Consider the following 16,246-nt stretch of genomic DNA (forward strand, 5'->3'; position numbering starts at 1 on the left):
CAATTTCTTACTTGTACATTGATTATGATATAATCTGCTGCCCATTCTATTTTTTCAACATTGTTATCTTTCTTTCCTTTGTTGTCACAGAACTATGTGAGATACTGATTTCATTCTTGAGAAAACAAAGTGTATTGGATCTTACAAGTAGGTTAGCCTGTGCTTAGTCACAATAAGCATTTCTGGAATTAAAATAAATAATGTGTGTGGCTAGCTCTGCCTGCTGGGCTGCCCTACATTTCATGCTGGTGTGGAGCAATGCGGGGAGAGTTGTGCAAGTGATGTCTCTTGTGGTGAAAGAGCTGTGGAAGGGATGCATTGACGGGGAGGGGAACAGTGTCCATCACATCTGTCAGCTGTGTATAAGTAAAAGCTGGCAGCAAAACTGGGAACAAATGTGCTCATAGGGAAAGGCCATCTCTTGCATGTCATCATTAAGCAACTGGTAAAAGGAAAGGAGACCTCTAAAGCTTTATTAATTATAGCCAAATCCAGGAAAATCTCCCACATAAAATGAGTAAATCATTATAAAATCATGTGCCTCACCATTAGCAAATTGCAATGTTTTCCCCTACATAATCAACCATGTACCTAACAAAAGCCAGAAAGTATAAATTATAGAATTCTTTAATCCTTTAAAAAGCAATTTACAATTATCTTGATCCTTCCTTAAATGCCCCAGAATTTCACATTACAATATTTTGCTACACTTCCTAGTGGGTTTTAAGCCTAAATATTTGTTGGTTACTGAAGCAAAGTTAACCAAGGATTTTTTTCTTTCAGGTTTGAAGTCTGAGGGGCTCTATAGAGTGTCAGGCTTCACTGAGCACATTGAAGATGTGAAAATGGCCTTTGATCGAGGTATAGAATTTTTTTTTAATCTTAATCACTTTTTTCTGAGCTTGCAGGTTCAGGACCTTTCGGTTCCTTTTCAGTTTGTATTGGTACTGTGGTAATGAAACTGGCATATAAGCAGAAGTGCAGAAAGCAGTATGTGTTTTCTGAGTTCTTCATCTGTAGTGCTTTTCACAAGAAATCCTATTTCATACTTGGAAGGAATAATTAAGCAGTAAGTAATGGTAGACAGAAGGCTAAGTGCTCCAAGGACTGGATGATTGCTCAGCCTAGCAGCACAGCCTGGGCTCCTAGTTTAAGTGCAAGCCTAGACAGCACCAGGGAAAAGTTCTTAGTCCTACCTTTAGCAGACTCAGTGCTTTACAATACAATAACCTATTTATGAGTTTAAAACCCAGGAACTCTAACTGGGAAGTTGTTCTGCATGTAGCCATGTAGAAAGCACTGCACAACTCTGCATGTGATTGCATTTGCACAACAGATGAGAAGGGCATTGAGGAGATGGGTTGTATAACATACTGAAAAACTAAAATGCTGCCTGATTACCTCCCCCTAGCCCTTCTGAACTGATTTGGCTGATTACCTTGGTTCTGGCTGTACACAGAGTCTTTGCACACAGGGCTAATTTTAAATACATCTGTAAGTGAGTGCAGAGTATGGTCTTCATCAATAAAAACCTCATTCTCAAGTACATTTAAGAAGGTACATAAATGTTCATCTCCTTTCGCCATAGTGTTTTCCTTCTTAATTTTTTCATTATTCATATTCTGCCATGTTAGGGAGTAGGGTCAGACACAGCCCATGGGTTTGAAGCAGGTCTTGGTCAAATCAGAAAGTCAGGCTGGAGGTCAGGATACTGACCAGAAAGGTGCATGGCCAGACACAGGTGTGGCCATGATGCAGCTGGGGACAGCTATGATGTCTGTCAGGCAGGGACTGGGAGCCACAGGATCCCATAGGCAGGAGGTGTTGGGGCTCCAGGGGAGGCTGGGCAGGGCCAGCAAGGTCTGTGGGTGTCAATTACTGTGCTTGAATACTTTTCTGTTTGGAGATAGTTTGTCATGCAGACGTCACTGGCAAAGAAAGTCTGACTAGGAATTTGCTTTCATGGTAAAAAATAATACATCTTTTAAAATGTGTTGGAGGTTGCAGTTGTGAATATATGCATACATAGATCAGCCATGATTTGGGTGAAAAAGATGCACAGTGATATGCCTGCTATCATAGGAAGACCCATGCTGCAGATGTGCCACATGAAGCAGTACTGCTGGGGGGGGTCACAGTTCCCATAGGTCCCACTCTGCTTCCTGCATGTACATCTGGCCTGGAGAACCCTTTTGCTCTCTGTGTTAATTCTCCTGTAAGTGTATCAACCTGATTGAATCCAGAAGCAGCACAAGCTGAAGAGGGAAGAGTTTGAAAAAAGCAGATGAAAAATTGTGTCTGTGCGTGACTTGAGTACTGCTGCAGCTCTAGTTCCTTTGCAGATGCTTTGAACTATAGGAGCCAGTTCAGTTTTACAGACAGCATATCTTTTATTATTGCCTGTATTCATGGCATAATACAATGGCAATACACACTTGGAATTAGACACATAGCAAGTAAGAAAGTGTGATGTACTGGCAAAGAAAGCAGCACCTAGAAACAGGAAGAGTAAGGTCACTAGGCAGTATCACATTTCCAAAGGGAAAAAAAAAAACATGGATAAACATGGAAGCAGGGAAAGCAAGAACAGTGCTTACCTACAAAGGCTTTGAGGAAAACCTTTGAGCATAAATTGATAAAAAAGCTGTGTCTTCATTTTCTTTTCTCATGAGGGAAGAGGGCTAAGAAAGGAGAGCATTGCCGTGAAGAATGCTAAAAGCAGAAGAACAAAACCTTGTTACGAGAGTTGCATGATTAGAGTATTGCTGAAACTAGAAACTAAGAACTTTGAAAACTTTTCAGTTTTGAGTGTTTCTTCCTCAGTTGAGATGGCAAAGCAGGAGTTGGGGATTTTTGCAGGAAGGGAATTAAAAGCAAAATAAATGTTTCATTCTGACATGTGGGCTGTGCAGCCACAAGGTGGTTGTCAGCTGGCAGAAAGCTGAACTGGCAAGACATTTCCAACGTGACAGCTCAGAGATTGCTTCCCTGTCAAATCAAGGTTTACTGAGATGGGGACCCCACCCTCTTTCTTTGCATCCCAGCCCAACAGGAGGAACATCACATTTCTGCTGTCCAGTTATCCCTGCTTAGTCCTGGAAGCCAAAGCAGCAGGCAGTGGACAATCCCAAGGATGGGGAATGCCCCAGATCTCTGTTCCAGGTGACAGAGCTAGGAGAGCAGGGAACTGAGAGCCAGATGGCAGGTCTTACCTCCAGCAATGCCTGGAAGGTGTTTTGTTCAAATTTTATTTTCAGCCCAGAAAGTGAAGTTTGTGGGAGTTTTACAGAACTGTTACTTCCAAATTCTAGCAAAAGTGGAAGGGGAAAAAAATAAAAAAGGAAAATCTGTGTCTGAAATACTGCATGGAACATTCCTGATCAGTTCTGCCCCATAGGTAAGTGTTGAAGCAGAAACAGCCCTATCTGTGGCCACATCACTATAGCAGGAGGTTAATGTGTCTTAAAGGAACTTGGGATAGTTAGTTGTCAAAGCAGAAGCTAGGAGCAGGATTATGAACCAGAGAAGAGAACTCTTTAATGCATAGTCTTAGCACAATACTAGAGGGTGTACAACTAGCCAGGAATAAATTGAGCTTTACAATTTGAAGACTATTTCTGAAACATCTGAATGCAAGTCTCTGAAATAAGGTTCTGATGAGAGTGGGAATAAAATGTTAACTAGTTTTAAAATGGAAGTTGAGGTGTTTATGAGCAGGGTTATGTGGCGTGGTTTCTGTAGTAGCAGAGCACTGCACTCTAGCATTACAGAAGTCCCTTCCTGCCCATCATTTCCAAGTCAGTTCCCAGGCACCTGGCTAGAATGCCACTACACTTCTGCATCTCTGAAATACAGCTTTTAAAAAATGGGTTTGAGAACAACCAAGCAAAGAGGCTTCTGATTTTAATGCACAGGGATGCATCCCTCAAATAATGTCATCAAGCTTTCTGTTTTTCCAAGCTCTCTGTCAAGCCACATGAGCCAGAAGACAGGGATGAGGCAGAGGGGCTGACTCAACTGTAGAAACCTCTCCTGCTGATGTCCTGTATAGCTGAAGGGGTGCAATGATGAGAAGCCAGCCCTCCCTTTGACTAATTCTACCTTTGCAAAGGGACAGTCACTTGCTTTTTTTTTTTTTTTTAACAAAGAATTATAGCAAGAACAAAAAAGCAAAGGCAGGTTCAAAGTTAACATCTCAGGAAGAGAATGGTATCCCACAGAATATTAGCTGGGTCCAATGAAGCTGCAGTAGTTGGTTTTAAAACAGGGAGAAGCTGATCCTCATCTGATTTAAACTAAGGCTCCCTTCCAAAGCCAAAGCAGTGTAAGTACTCCTACTGTAAATTAGCATTAGGCTTTTTGTGGCACTGACAATGTTCCATTTTAGTGATTTTTGTAATGAGGAGGAGAGGAATAATGTGGATTTATTTAATCTGGTGAATGTTGGTGCTGTAGAATGACAGTTGCTCCCTGTCAGCATTGTTGAGCTGTGGCGTTGTGGCATTCAGAAAACTCTCATTGTGAGCTTTATCCACAGAGCTGCCATTGTCACCAGCGCATTCTGTCCCCCCTACTTGTTTGTATGACTGGCTGGTACAATACACTAGATAAAAATATTATGCTGTTAAATATTACATGAGTACTTAGAGGCATCCTAACTCATATTCACCCTTTTGCCAGTGTAGCTGAAAACCTGACACATGCCAAACCCAAGAAAAACCACAAAGCAGCATGTCAGAGTGGCAGAGGTTGTGCAATGAAAACAAAGTGTTAAGGGAAAAGGAGCTTAAATAGAAATGTAACTCAGTATTCAAAAAGCATAACTGAGGCTTTAAGAATGCAATACTTACTCCATTTCATTCTCTAGTATAAACTATTGATACATTTCTATGACATCCAAAGTCAGCTGAAAGCTTTAAGGAACAGAATAAAGACTTTCTTTGTTTTGAGATGTTCGAACTTCAACATAATGCAACAAATTTCATTGAGAGCCAAAGGAATGAGGGAAGAGAAATGACAGGGTTTGGGTAGGATTAGATTTGCAAGGCTGAAGTGAACTATTTATTTGTAATCCAAATTAAAAAATAATTGTGTTAACATGTGGTGACTGCATCGATACTGAAAATGCTAATTATAACCTGAGGAAAGTTACTGTATTGAAGAGTGGAAAAAATGATTGTGGTAATGCAGAAGGTATCATATAAAACAGCTGTAAATGTTCAGACAGTGTGCTACTGAAGAGGAGTCTCTCTTTAATGTGCATCATGATTTTACCAACAATTAATTAACTTTTCTTTCTTAATCCTTTGAAGGATGTTTAAATAAAAATACAAATCCAGGAATCTGGTGAGGATAAGAAATAAGTGCAGCCTGACAAGGGCCTTCAATTGCTAAAACTGAAAGGACAAAAGAAAGGAAAAAAAAAAAAAAGACAATTCAAAATTTACCAAAGGAAAATAAAAATCTACCTTCCCCTGCACAGCCACTGCAGAAATGTGTAGGGATATTACAACACATGTCTTGTTAAATTCACTTTAAAATTACCTTCAGTGCATTTCCAGTGGATGTACATCTGTCTCTGAAGTGAAGAGAAAAATCTTTGACTCAGGCATCACTGCATTTTTCTTACAGTAAGCAAAGATGTGACTAAGAAGTACGTTTGAAGTACCCTGTAGCTGGAAGCCCCTCTAGCTGAAGTGCTTTAAGGAAGCATGCTGGGCTGCCTTGTAAAAGTACTAAATAAGTAACAGTTCCATTTAGTGTACTGCTGACCTGGATAATAGATGGAACCTTCTACTTTGCTCTATCTGTTCTGGTGCAGCTCCTGGCTCCTTGGAGGTATCTGTTTTCAGTGAACATTCTGAGTGCTCAGTGTCCATCAATTAAATAGAGCTCTCCACACAAAGCTTTACATGAGTAATGCTACCGTGCCTGGAACGTGTGGATTAAACAAAAGATTGGGGCAGTGTAAACATCCTCCTAGGGCTTATTGATGCTGTATTAAATTAAATGCTGATGGATGTATTCAGACTGCTCAGCTGCACCAAGAAAGGCTACTTGTTTTAAACACTTAAGCATATAATCTCCTCTTGATGAGAGCATGTAGTGCTATTAGTCTTAATGAGAATTATGTGCATACATTGGACAAGAGATATCCCTTCAAGATTAATGCCATAGCTTTGTATAAAATGTCTACAATCAATATAAACTGTTTTACTCTGCTTTGAAAGCCTTTATCACCATCTTAGACGTCATCTGTCAAGCACAGCCACTCCTCTGTCTGTATCAGGGTATGTCTACAAGCACTGGTTATTGTGAGACAAGCAAGGAGATGGCTTTACAGCGTGTCAGCGCCTCAGTGGTAACAGCCCGAGCTTGTGCTTGCACCTTCTGGCACGTACAAGCAAACTCCTCTCTCTTGTTCAAACAAGCATAACCTCACATCACCCCCCTCACCATGTGGTCCTAATCTTAGAGAGTCATAGAATGCTTTAGTTTGGGAGGAACCTTTAAATGTCATCTTGGACAACTCCCCTGCAATGAGCAGGGACATCTTCAACTAGATCAGGTTGCTCAGAGCCCTGTCTGACCTTGTGGACCCTGTCTGCTCAACCTGACCTTGAATGTTTACAGCGTGCTTTTATGACCTCTGTGGGCAAATGGTTCCAGTGTTTTATCACCTCATTGTAAATAATTTCTTCCTCATATCTGGTCTAAATCTACCCTCTTTCAGTTTAAAACCATTACCCCCTGTCCTGTCACAAAAGGTCCTTCTAAAAGGATCGTTCCCATCTTTTCTCATAGTCCCCCTTTAAAAACTGAAAGGCTGCAATAAGATCTCCCTGGAGCCTTCTCTTCTCCAGGCTGAATAACCCCAGCTCATGTTTTGTGCTTTTTCCACTGTTTGATGCTTCCACCATCAAGGGAAGCACTAGTATTGTTTCCTGAAATGTGGGGATTAAGGACAACAGGATACAACTCATCTCTAAGTAGCCTGAGGTAGAGCTACTGAGGGGGTTAAATCCAGGCAGCCTCAGCCTCTGCTTGGCCAGTGTCCTACCCCATATTTCTACTAGTGGCCCACCAAGGACAGATCCCAGGTGGGGAGGACAGCATAATTTCTCCATCTGGGGAAAAATGTCGCTATGAAGGTACGAGGTAGGACAAAACAGATGTAGTAATTTGAACTTGAAAAATAATAGTGATCCAGCCTCACTGCTGCCTCTTGTAATTTCACTCGTCACAAGCTATGTGTTAGAATCATAAAATTGTCAGGGTTGGAAGGGACCTCAAGGATTATCTAGTTCCAACCCCCCTGCCATGGGCAGGGACACCTCACACTACATCAGGTTTCGCAGAGCCACATCCAGCCTGGCTGCAAAAACCTCCAGGGATGAGGCTTCTACCACTTCCCTGGGCAACCTGTTCCAGTGTCTCACCACCCTCGTGGTGAAGAATTTCTTTCTAACATCCAATCTGAATCTCCCCATTTCTAGTTTTGTTCCATTCCCCCTAGTCCTATCACTCCCTGACACCTTACCAGCAACACTTGTAAACGTTAAGCTCATGTGATTAAGAGCCCTCTGTAATTGAGTTCTGACTAACTGTATTACAATATGTGGCAAACAAAGTGCATGTCATTTCCCTTGCATAATTCATCTAGTTAGCTGTTCATCCATTAACAAGTATCCATATTCATTTGACAAACTGCAATCCACGTTTCAGAATACATTGTATAGCTAAATTGCCACAGCATGTCTATTTATATTCACATCTTGGCTATAAATAAGTCAGTCAAATATCTTTTAAGACATTAGAGGACATCCAGAAAATAAGGCAGCCTTTTTACTAGCTGATCACTATAGAGAGGCTGGTGCAGGGCTTACAAAAGTTGGATGTTTGATTTTTCTTCCCGATCTACTGAGGGTCGTTAGAAATTTATTCATTCTTTATGCTTCTGTTTCCTCAAATGAAAGTGAAAAGAATAGTTCATACTGCTGTGCATTAATCTGCAGATACAAAAGGCAAGATCAGAACAAGTTGTTAATAGCTTTCTTTTCAGTGAATAAATAGGCCAAATTCCTTAAACATATTACTGAGTTTTGATCCGACGTTAAAACACGTGTGAGATGGTACACTGCAGGTGTCCTTGATGCAATCAACAGCCTCTCCAAAAGATGTAAATAAATAATTTTTATTTTTTTTTTACTGTAAGATAAAGGAACTATCATTCTTCATACACTATAAAGTTGCTAGCAATATCTTCTCATTTAAGCCTTCGAGATGCTTTCAGGTTGTTCTTTCTTGTCAGGTCAGACACAATAAATCTGACTGAGAAGCTTTGCTAAAGTCAAAATTAGCCTGGTTTCAAAACGATTTCTTCTCCTCTTCTAGATGGTGACAAGGCTGATATTTCTGCCAGTATTTATCCAGACATAAACATCATTGCTGGAGCACTGAAGCTATACTTCAGAGACTTACCAATTCCCGTGATCACCTATGACACCTATTCCAAGTTCATAGAGGCAGCAAGTAAGTATTGCATTGTAATCTGCACCAATCTTTAATTACACTTCCCATCTACAAGGCTGTCCACATTAAAGAGAAAGAAATAAGGGACAATTACTTGGAAGCAAGGGTGCTGTTCTCTTCATTATTTCTCTGCCAGGCCCTTCTTTCACATGAAACTTTTGTCTGATGGTTAATTGGCTGGAACATCATGCAGAGTTGAAAAATAAATGTAGGGTACCAAAACAAGGGAGCAGTTTCAGAAAGTGGGATTTCAGTGTCAGTCAGTGAAGTGATGACACACTCTGGGATGGAGTTTTGAATGGAATCCCTTCCTCATTTCTTGTAAATGACCAAATTCTGTGCCAAGAAGCAGAATGCCCAGTGCTATTGCAAGGACTGCATCTGGCACTGGGAGGGTCCCAGGGCTGGTGTTACAGCTGCAGCACTGGCTGCCAGATGCAGGCCGGACTGGGTGATCAGCAAAGGGTCAGGGTTGAATGAACAGTGTGAGCTTTGAGAGTGCATCCTGTTTCCCCATCCTTTTCCCCATTTCCCATACCCTGGCCTCCTTTGGCAACAAATCTGCACTGCAGACGAGCATGTCCCCTCCATCAGTCAGTGCGAGACCAGAGCGATGGCACAACCCATAAAGCACATACCCCCCCACAGTTCAGGTACATCCAGTGTTCATTAACTCCTACACTAACTAGCCCATGTCCAGATGGGAGGCACATGCAGCTACCCCACACCCAGAGCCAGCAGTCAGGGCTGCACACTGTCTGGGAGGGAGCAGGACAGCAGTATTCATTGCCAAGATGTTGGCAGAGAGAGCTGAGATTTGCCTCAAATTCTGCTCTCCAGGGCAGAGTTTTTTACATAACGAGTCCCTAACGAAAACTCACTAGATGGATTGCATCAAAGACAGATAATTAGCAAAAATTCCAAAGACCTGAGGTATCTAACAAGTAGTATGCTTTCTTCTTTCAAAAAATATCCTTAGTAATTTTCAAATGGCACCAAATGTATCGACAAGCAGCAGGAAGAGTGGTCTGTCTGTGTGACTGTGCTGCCTTCTCTTCCCCTCTGCCTCACCCCACCTTGCATGCCACATGCAACCACAGATTCCTCTCTTCTGCACTCCCCTCTCCTTCCTTGGCAGAGAAATTATTTTTCCTCATCACAGAATCATAGAATGGTCCAGGCCAGAAGGGACCTCCAAAGGTCATCCAGTCCAATTTCCCCTCAGCCAGCAGGCACATCCCCAACTAGATCAGGCTGCCCAGGGCCTCACTGAGCCTCAACTTGAATGTCTCCAGCGAAGGAACCTCAACCACCTCCCTGGGCAACCTGTTCCAGTGTTCCACCAGCCTCATAGTAAAGAACTTGTTCCTGACATCCAATCTAAATCTGCTCTTCTCTAGTTTGAAGCCATTGTCCCTTGTCCTGTCCCTGCAGGCCTTTGTAAACAGTCTCTCTCCGTCCTTCTTGTAGCCCCCTTCAGGTACTGCCAGTCTCCCTGGAGCCTCCTCTTCTCCAGACTGAACACCCCCAGCTCCCTCAGCCTGTCCTCATAGCAGAGGTGCTCCAACCCCATGATCATTTTTGTGGCCCTCCTCTGGACCCACTCCATCAGGTCTATGTCATTCCTATTTTGAGGGCTCCAGACCTGTACACAGTACTCCAGGTGAGGTCTCACCAGAGCAGTCACTTCTCCAATAAAGAACATGCCCAGAGGAAGCAGTTCCTATCATGTTGATGTGCCAATCTCTTAAAAGCAGGAAACAGAGATTCTTAATCTTTGAAAATTTGGGGCTTCTGGTGCCACTTGTATGAAAAGTCACGCAGCACACAGAACTCTGACAGTTCACAGCTTAGGAACCTATACTTTTTATGGAAAATACATGTAAATCCTGATCACGTTTTTAAAGAGATTGTCAAATAGTCTTAAATGAGCACTGATGCCCTCCAATCACTGGTATCTGCCTCCTTAAGTATATTTAAAAATCTTTATGTAATCCTATGCCATTTCAGGCTCTGGCTAAACTTACATATTCAAACATAGCTTTCTAAAAGCAGATATCCACAGGCCTATCATTTTGAAGGCTAATGGAAGTAGAATCGTAGAATCATGAAATTGTTAGGATTGGAAGGGACCTCAAGGATTATCCAGTTCCAACCCCCCTGTCATGGGCAGGGACACCTCACACTACATCAGGTTGCTCACAGCCACATCCAGCCTGGCTGCAGAAACCTCTGGGGATGAGGCTTCTACCACCTCCCTGGGCAACCTGTGCCAGTGTCTCACCACTCTCATGGGGAAGAATTTCTTCCTAATATCCAATCTGAATCTCCCCATTTCTAGTTTTGTTCCATTCCCCCCAGTCCTATCACTTCCTGACACCCTCAAAGTCCCTCCCCAGCTTTCTTGTAGCCCCCTTCAGATCCCAGAAGGCCACAAGAAGGTCTCCTCAGAGCCTTCTCTTCTCCAGACTGAACAACCCCAACTCTCTCAGTCTGTCCTCATAGCAGAGCAGCTCCAGCCCTCTGATCATCCTGGTGGCCCTTCTCTGGACACCTTCCAGCACCTCCAGATCCTTCTTATAATAGGGGCTCCAGAACTGGACACAGTACTACAGGTGGAGACTCACCAGAGTGGAGCAGTGGGGGAGAATCACCTCCCTCAACCTGCTGGCCACACTTCTTTTGATGTAACCTTATGTTCTAGGCAGAGTACTACCAAGCACTACAGAAAGCTCAGGTACCATACCTGTTTAAGCCTGTCTAGACAGAGCTACAGACCAAAGAGACCAGAGGTCTTTCTTGATGATTTCTTTATAAAGCCTTTTTTTTTTTTCCTTTGAGGATGCAGAAGTTGCTGATAACCTCCATGTTTACGAGTTTAATATTTATTCCTCCAAGCACAGTCAATGGCTTGTGAATTACTCCATAATAAGTGAGCTCTTTGCACTATTGCTGTTTACAGCTGTCAAGCCCTATGAACATTAATCTTGCTTGGTGTTTTTACAGAAATCTCCAATCCTGATGAACGACTAGAAGCAATACATGAAGTGCTGATGTTACTCCCTGCTGCTCACTACGAGACACTTAGATACCTAATGATTCATCTCAAAAAGTGAGTTAATTGGCATGCAGGATAATTCTTGAAGAGCTTAACAATTTTCTGCTTTGAAAGAAAGATATTACCAAAACTACCAATAAAGCTTCCATTAAGGCCACTAAAATGATAACGTTACAACTAAGCAGACAAGCTGCGTTTGGATAAATGCATATAAGTTATGCACATATATAGCATAGATCCTTTTCCTGGCAGATTTGAAGAGTCAGAGATGAGATTTGTCATGTTTCTCTGTGACAGATAACATCTGAAAAATACTGCAACAGTAGATACTTGAGAGATGTGCTAGATGTGCTACAGTATATCCCTTGATCATGCTTTGCTTCTGCCTCCTCTTACCTCCTGATTTGTCTTGGTGAACAATAATCCTAAAAGGAAAGAGCTGTCTCCTACAAGTTGTTTGCTCACAGCACAGTTAAGCCAAGAACCAAGCAGGACCTATTTTTATACTACTAGTAGAAGCAATACAGGCCCTCACCAGTTATGTCTCTTAGTATTAAACACACTCGGCCTCATTTACTTTCCAAAGCTTCTTTAGGAACACATAAGGCACCCAAAAGGCTTCATAAGACATACACAATTTTCAAAAGTGCCTGAATTTCATTTCTGGAAGTGACTTGGGTGTGTGCTGCCAAGTGTTCCAAGATTACAGGTAGGTAGGTAGGTAGCTAGGAACATTAAGAAGTGCTTCAACGAGGGTGCCTCACCTTCACTAATCCCAAGCAAAACTGTTTCGCAAAACCATGCTGGCTCCACTTTGCTGCTTTGGATATTGACATGCCTCAGGAAATCTTCTTTGCTCAGTTTTTAAAACCTGAAGCTGAGTGCAGAGTGGCACTGTCATCTCAAAGCAGGCCTTCATTTAAGGACTTATTGCCCAAGATGTCTCGCGTCTCTACTTAACGTTTACGGTCCTGTTGGGTAACAAGGGGATGAGGGAGGAATAAAACTACTCACCTTTTATACAGCAAATCCCTGATCTCTGCTTGGTTGCCCTACTACTTGCAACATAGTTGCAAATTTCTCCTATTTCCTGGCTTTGATCTGAACTATTCATGCCAATTTAGAAATACCTTAACTCATGTGAAATTGTATCAGAGAGCCTTGTGTGAAGCACATTTCAGGCTCAATCAGGTTCTTGGTGTGCAAAGACTTTTGCTCATTTTGAACTGGCTCAAGTGGTTACAAGTGAGTCATTTTTCCTTTCAGTGAGACATTCTGGGGGCATGCAGGAAGAGTTTTCAGACTCTGCAGAAATGAGGTGTGCAAATACCCACCCTCATCAGTGCCTATGTACAGACAACTCTGGATGAACCATGCTGGCTTTTAGGAAAGCCTGTGGAGGCTGTAGACAAGTGACCTGCATACAGAATCAGTACTTTCATGTCCCAGCAGCAAATTTTTAATAGACCACTATTGACTTGCCTTCCTTCATTTTCATGAACAGCCTTCAGTTCAGCTGTTGAGCTGAACCAACGAGACAAAAGTAGTCCAAACAGTTGATTAAGCTTTCTCTCTCAAATACCTGCAAGTGACACAATTAATTTCCTCTTCCTTCCCAAATTGTAGCTTTCAGTATCTGCATGGAAATCGAGTGCATGTCAGTTCCTATAGAGAATCTGTTGGAGAGATCTGAATGCAAAATAGGGAAGGATGCTTTAGGTTCAGACAAGGCTATTCTGTAGATAAAATGTAAAGTCCCAGCTCCATAAGGCTCTTCCTGCATCAAGAAAACATGTGGCAGTGTCAAGGGGAGGATCCTAGAGGATCACAGCCTTACCTTCGGTGCCATTTACCAACAAAAAAGTAACTGCACCCAGTTGTTAAAAGCATGGAAAAACCAGCAAAGGACAATGTCAGTGGTGAAAAATGTGATTGTCAGTCAATTATTTCATTGTTTTCTTCAGTTACCTTTCTGTGATAGCATTTTGCTCCACACTGGAGGAAATACAATAGCATGAGCAGTCCCCTCTGTGGTGAAACACATACAAGTTGTGCCAGGGGAGGTATAGGCTGAATATTAGGAGGGAGTTCTTCACAGAGAGGGTGATTGCCCATTGGAATGGGCTGCCCAGGGAGGTGGTGGAGTCACCATCACTGGAGACGTTCAAGAGGAGACTGGATGAGGCACTTAGTGCCATGGTCTAGTTGATTGGATAGGGCTGGGTGATAGGTTGGACTGGATGATCTTGGAGGTCTCTTCCAACCTGGTTGATTCTATGATTCTATGAACTCCATCCGTGCTGACATCACAGTGAAGCTGTGAATCTTCTGTTTACTCCAGGCCATTCAGCAATGCCTACACTCCTGCACAGAGGTGCTAGTAAGATGTGTGTGGTGTGGCATGGCACAGTTCAACAACTGTGCTGCATGCATCCATGGATGGAAAGCAGAGTCTTATACATGCACTTGCAGAAAGGTGGCTTGGGCTGGGCAGCTGTGTTTTGTCTTTATTCCTTGCAAAGCATAGCTAACATATCTATGCTAGAAGATGAGGGGGTGTGTGGGGCCAGTAAAAGACTGCTGTCCTGAAAGCAAAGAGGGAGAGTGTTTTTCTGTAACAGAGCCACTCTTTGCAGAGAGCAAATAGTAGAGGCAAAACCTAGTTGTATAATGACCTTGCAATCACGGGAAGACCGATTGTGTCTGGTTTCAGCCTCTGTGCTCCTCGATGGCATGAGTGAATTCCACTGCTGCCCAGCTAGGAATTACCATGGCCAAGGGTGGTCTCACCTGCTGACAGTAGAGCTGGCTCCAAAACCAGATGTGCTTCATCCTGGCAGTTGTGTGTGGAGGAGAGGTGAAATTTCACCCATGCTGTAGTACTAACTAACAGCAAATGTCTGGTCCATGAAGGACCATTACAGATAAGAGATCATGGCTGTCTCTACACTGTCTCACTGAAGAGCACTCTCAGGTCCAAATTTGGATGCCAAAGGCTTGCTGGGACAACACTGATGTAATAACCTGGAGAAAATCCTTGAGAACTTGAGCAGAACCTTGCATTCTCCAGCAGGCCCAGCTGATTTTTCAGTCAGGGCTGAGTACAGCTTGGCCAATTCTTGGTGGTCTTTCTTTGCTCCAGCCACACATAATCTGCTTATTCTTCTATTTATGTTATGTGACCCACATCAGGAAACAACCCAGCCTGGGCTCCTTCCTACAAGTGTCTCTGTTCTCTGTCAAGGAACAACGCCATTTCTGGCAGCTCAGCTTTAGCAAGCTGCCTCTCCAGGCTGCTCCAGGATTCAGCCTACTCTAAAGTGTAACAAGTACTCAGAATTACTTGGCTCTTGGTTAGCCTGGGGAAGCCAGCAAGGCAGAAATGTGTGAAGAGGTGGGTTCCTGCAGGCTGGAAACACACCTGGTACCATGAGGGTCACTGGTAATCAAAAGAAAATCTGGATTTGTATTTGGGAATCACACCTACACCTCCAGTATGATGCAAACCAAGCACAACATGCTAGAGAGCTGTAGTCGCCGTAGCGTGGTGGACTGCTTTATACATCATCATTTAAGTCATTATTATGCTTTCCTAAAAAGCTATTGCTACTAATTCTTTATACCCTCATGGATAGCCACATGACAAAAATCCCTGAAGAGTCACATCAGGGATGTTTAAAAAGGCATGGAAACCATAGTTCCACTGTAGTTTCATTGTATATAGTGTGGAAACAGTCATTACATTGAGCGAAAGCAAAAATTGCTACTGAAAAATGTCATTACCAATGCTTGATGTGAAGCAGGATTACAGACTTAAGAAGTATGTACTGTTTTCATGTGGAAAATAAGCAATCACTCAACTACTTTCTTTTTTTCTTTTTTTTTGTTTGTCTGGTGTTGGTTGTTTGGTTTTGGGTTGGGTTTTTGTTTGGGCTTTTTTGTTTTGTTTTGTTTGTTTGTTTTTGTCTGTTTGTTTTGTTGTTTGTTTGTTTTCCCTATTCTAGGGTTACCTTGCATGAAAAGGACAATTTTATGAATGCTGAAAACCTGGGAATAGTGTTTGGGCCTACTTTAATGAGACCTCCAGAGGACAGTACCCTTGCTACACTGAATGACATGCGGTACCAGAAGTTAATTGTGCAGATTTTAATAGAGAATGAAGATGTTCTCTTTTAGACAAAGAGAGCCATATCTTCAAGCCATTTGTTTTAAAATAATTCGTTTGAAGGAAAAAAAAGCCCAACATTTCTTGACTTTTTTTTTTTTTTTTTTAAACCTAAAGGTTCCTTGACTGCACTTCAACTTCTGCAAAGTTGCAGATGGATGCCAAAATGTTTAGGGAAAGCCTATGTCTCATAGACATAGGCCTCTTTGTTGAAAGGGGGGGGAAAAAGGTCAGAAGAAAATCCTCTTACCTTGTATCTTTTGCCTTGTCTCAGATGTATATTTGTTTTGAGAAGTTTCAAACAGTTGTATTGTTAACTTATTAAGAAACACAAAACATATTTTAATACGGCTAGAGAAGCAAAAAGGTACTCAATCAGTGTTACTTGTCTGCACCTATACATTTCCCTCTCCATGAGACATAATTATGTATGTCAATAATTGTGGAGCAGAACCTATATTATAAAGATATTTTTACTTTACCTAGCTGAA

General features: G+C 42.3%; 1 protein-coding gene across 7 annotated transcripts in view; it reads left to right on the top strand.

The window, feature by feature from the left end:
• The window catches only part of LOC128969786 (beta-chimaerin), a 28,078-nt gene extending 12,312 nt beyond the window's left edge, over nucleotides 1–15,766 (top strand). For 3 of the 7 annotated variants that reach the window (XM_054384706.1, XM_054384709.1, XM_054384707.1), the window contains 4 exons: nucleotides 784–861; nucleotides 8,395–8,532; nucleotides 11,539–11,644; nucleotides 15,595–15,766. In XM_054384706.1, coding sequence (XP_054240681.1) covers nucleotides 784–861; nucleotides 8,395–8,532; nucleotides 11,539–11,644; nucleotides 15,595–15,766 — 494 coding nt within the window. The remainder of the gene's footprint in view (nucleotides 1–783; nucleotides 862–8,394; nucleotides 8,533–11,538; nucleotides 11,645–15,594) is intronic. The other 4 variants (XM_054384708.1, XM_054384712.1, XM_054384711.1 and 1 more) reach the window with 2 other exon arrangements.
• Nucleotides 15,767–16,246: the final 480 nt, after the last annotated feature.

The sequence above is a fragment of the Indicator indicator genome, chromosome 11 (assembly GCF_027791375.1).
Source record: "Indicator indicator isolate 239-I01 chromosome 11, UM_Iind_1.1, whole genome shotgun sequence".
NCBI lineage: Eukaryota > Metazoa > Chordata > Aves > Piciformes > Indicatoridae > Indicator > Indicator indicator.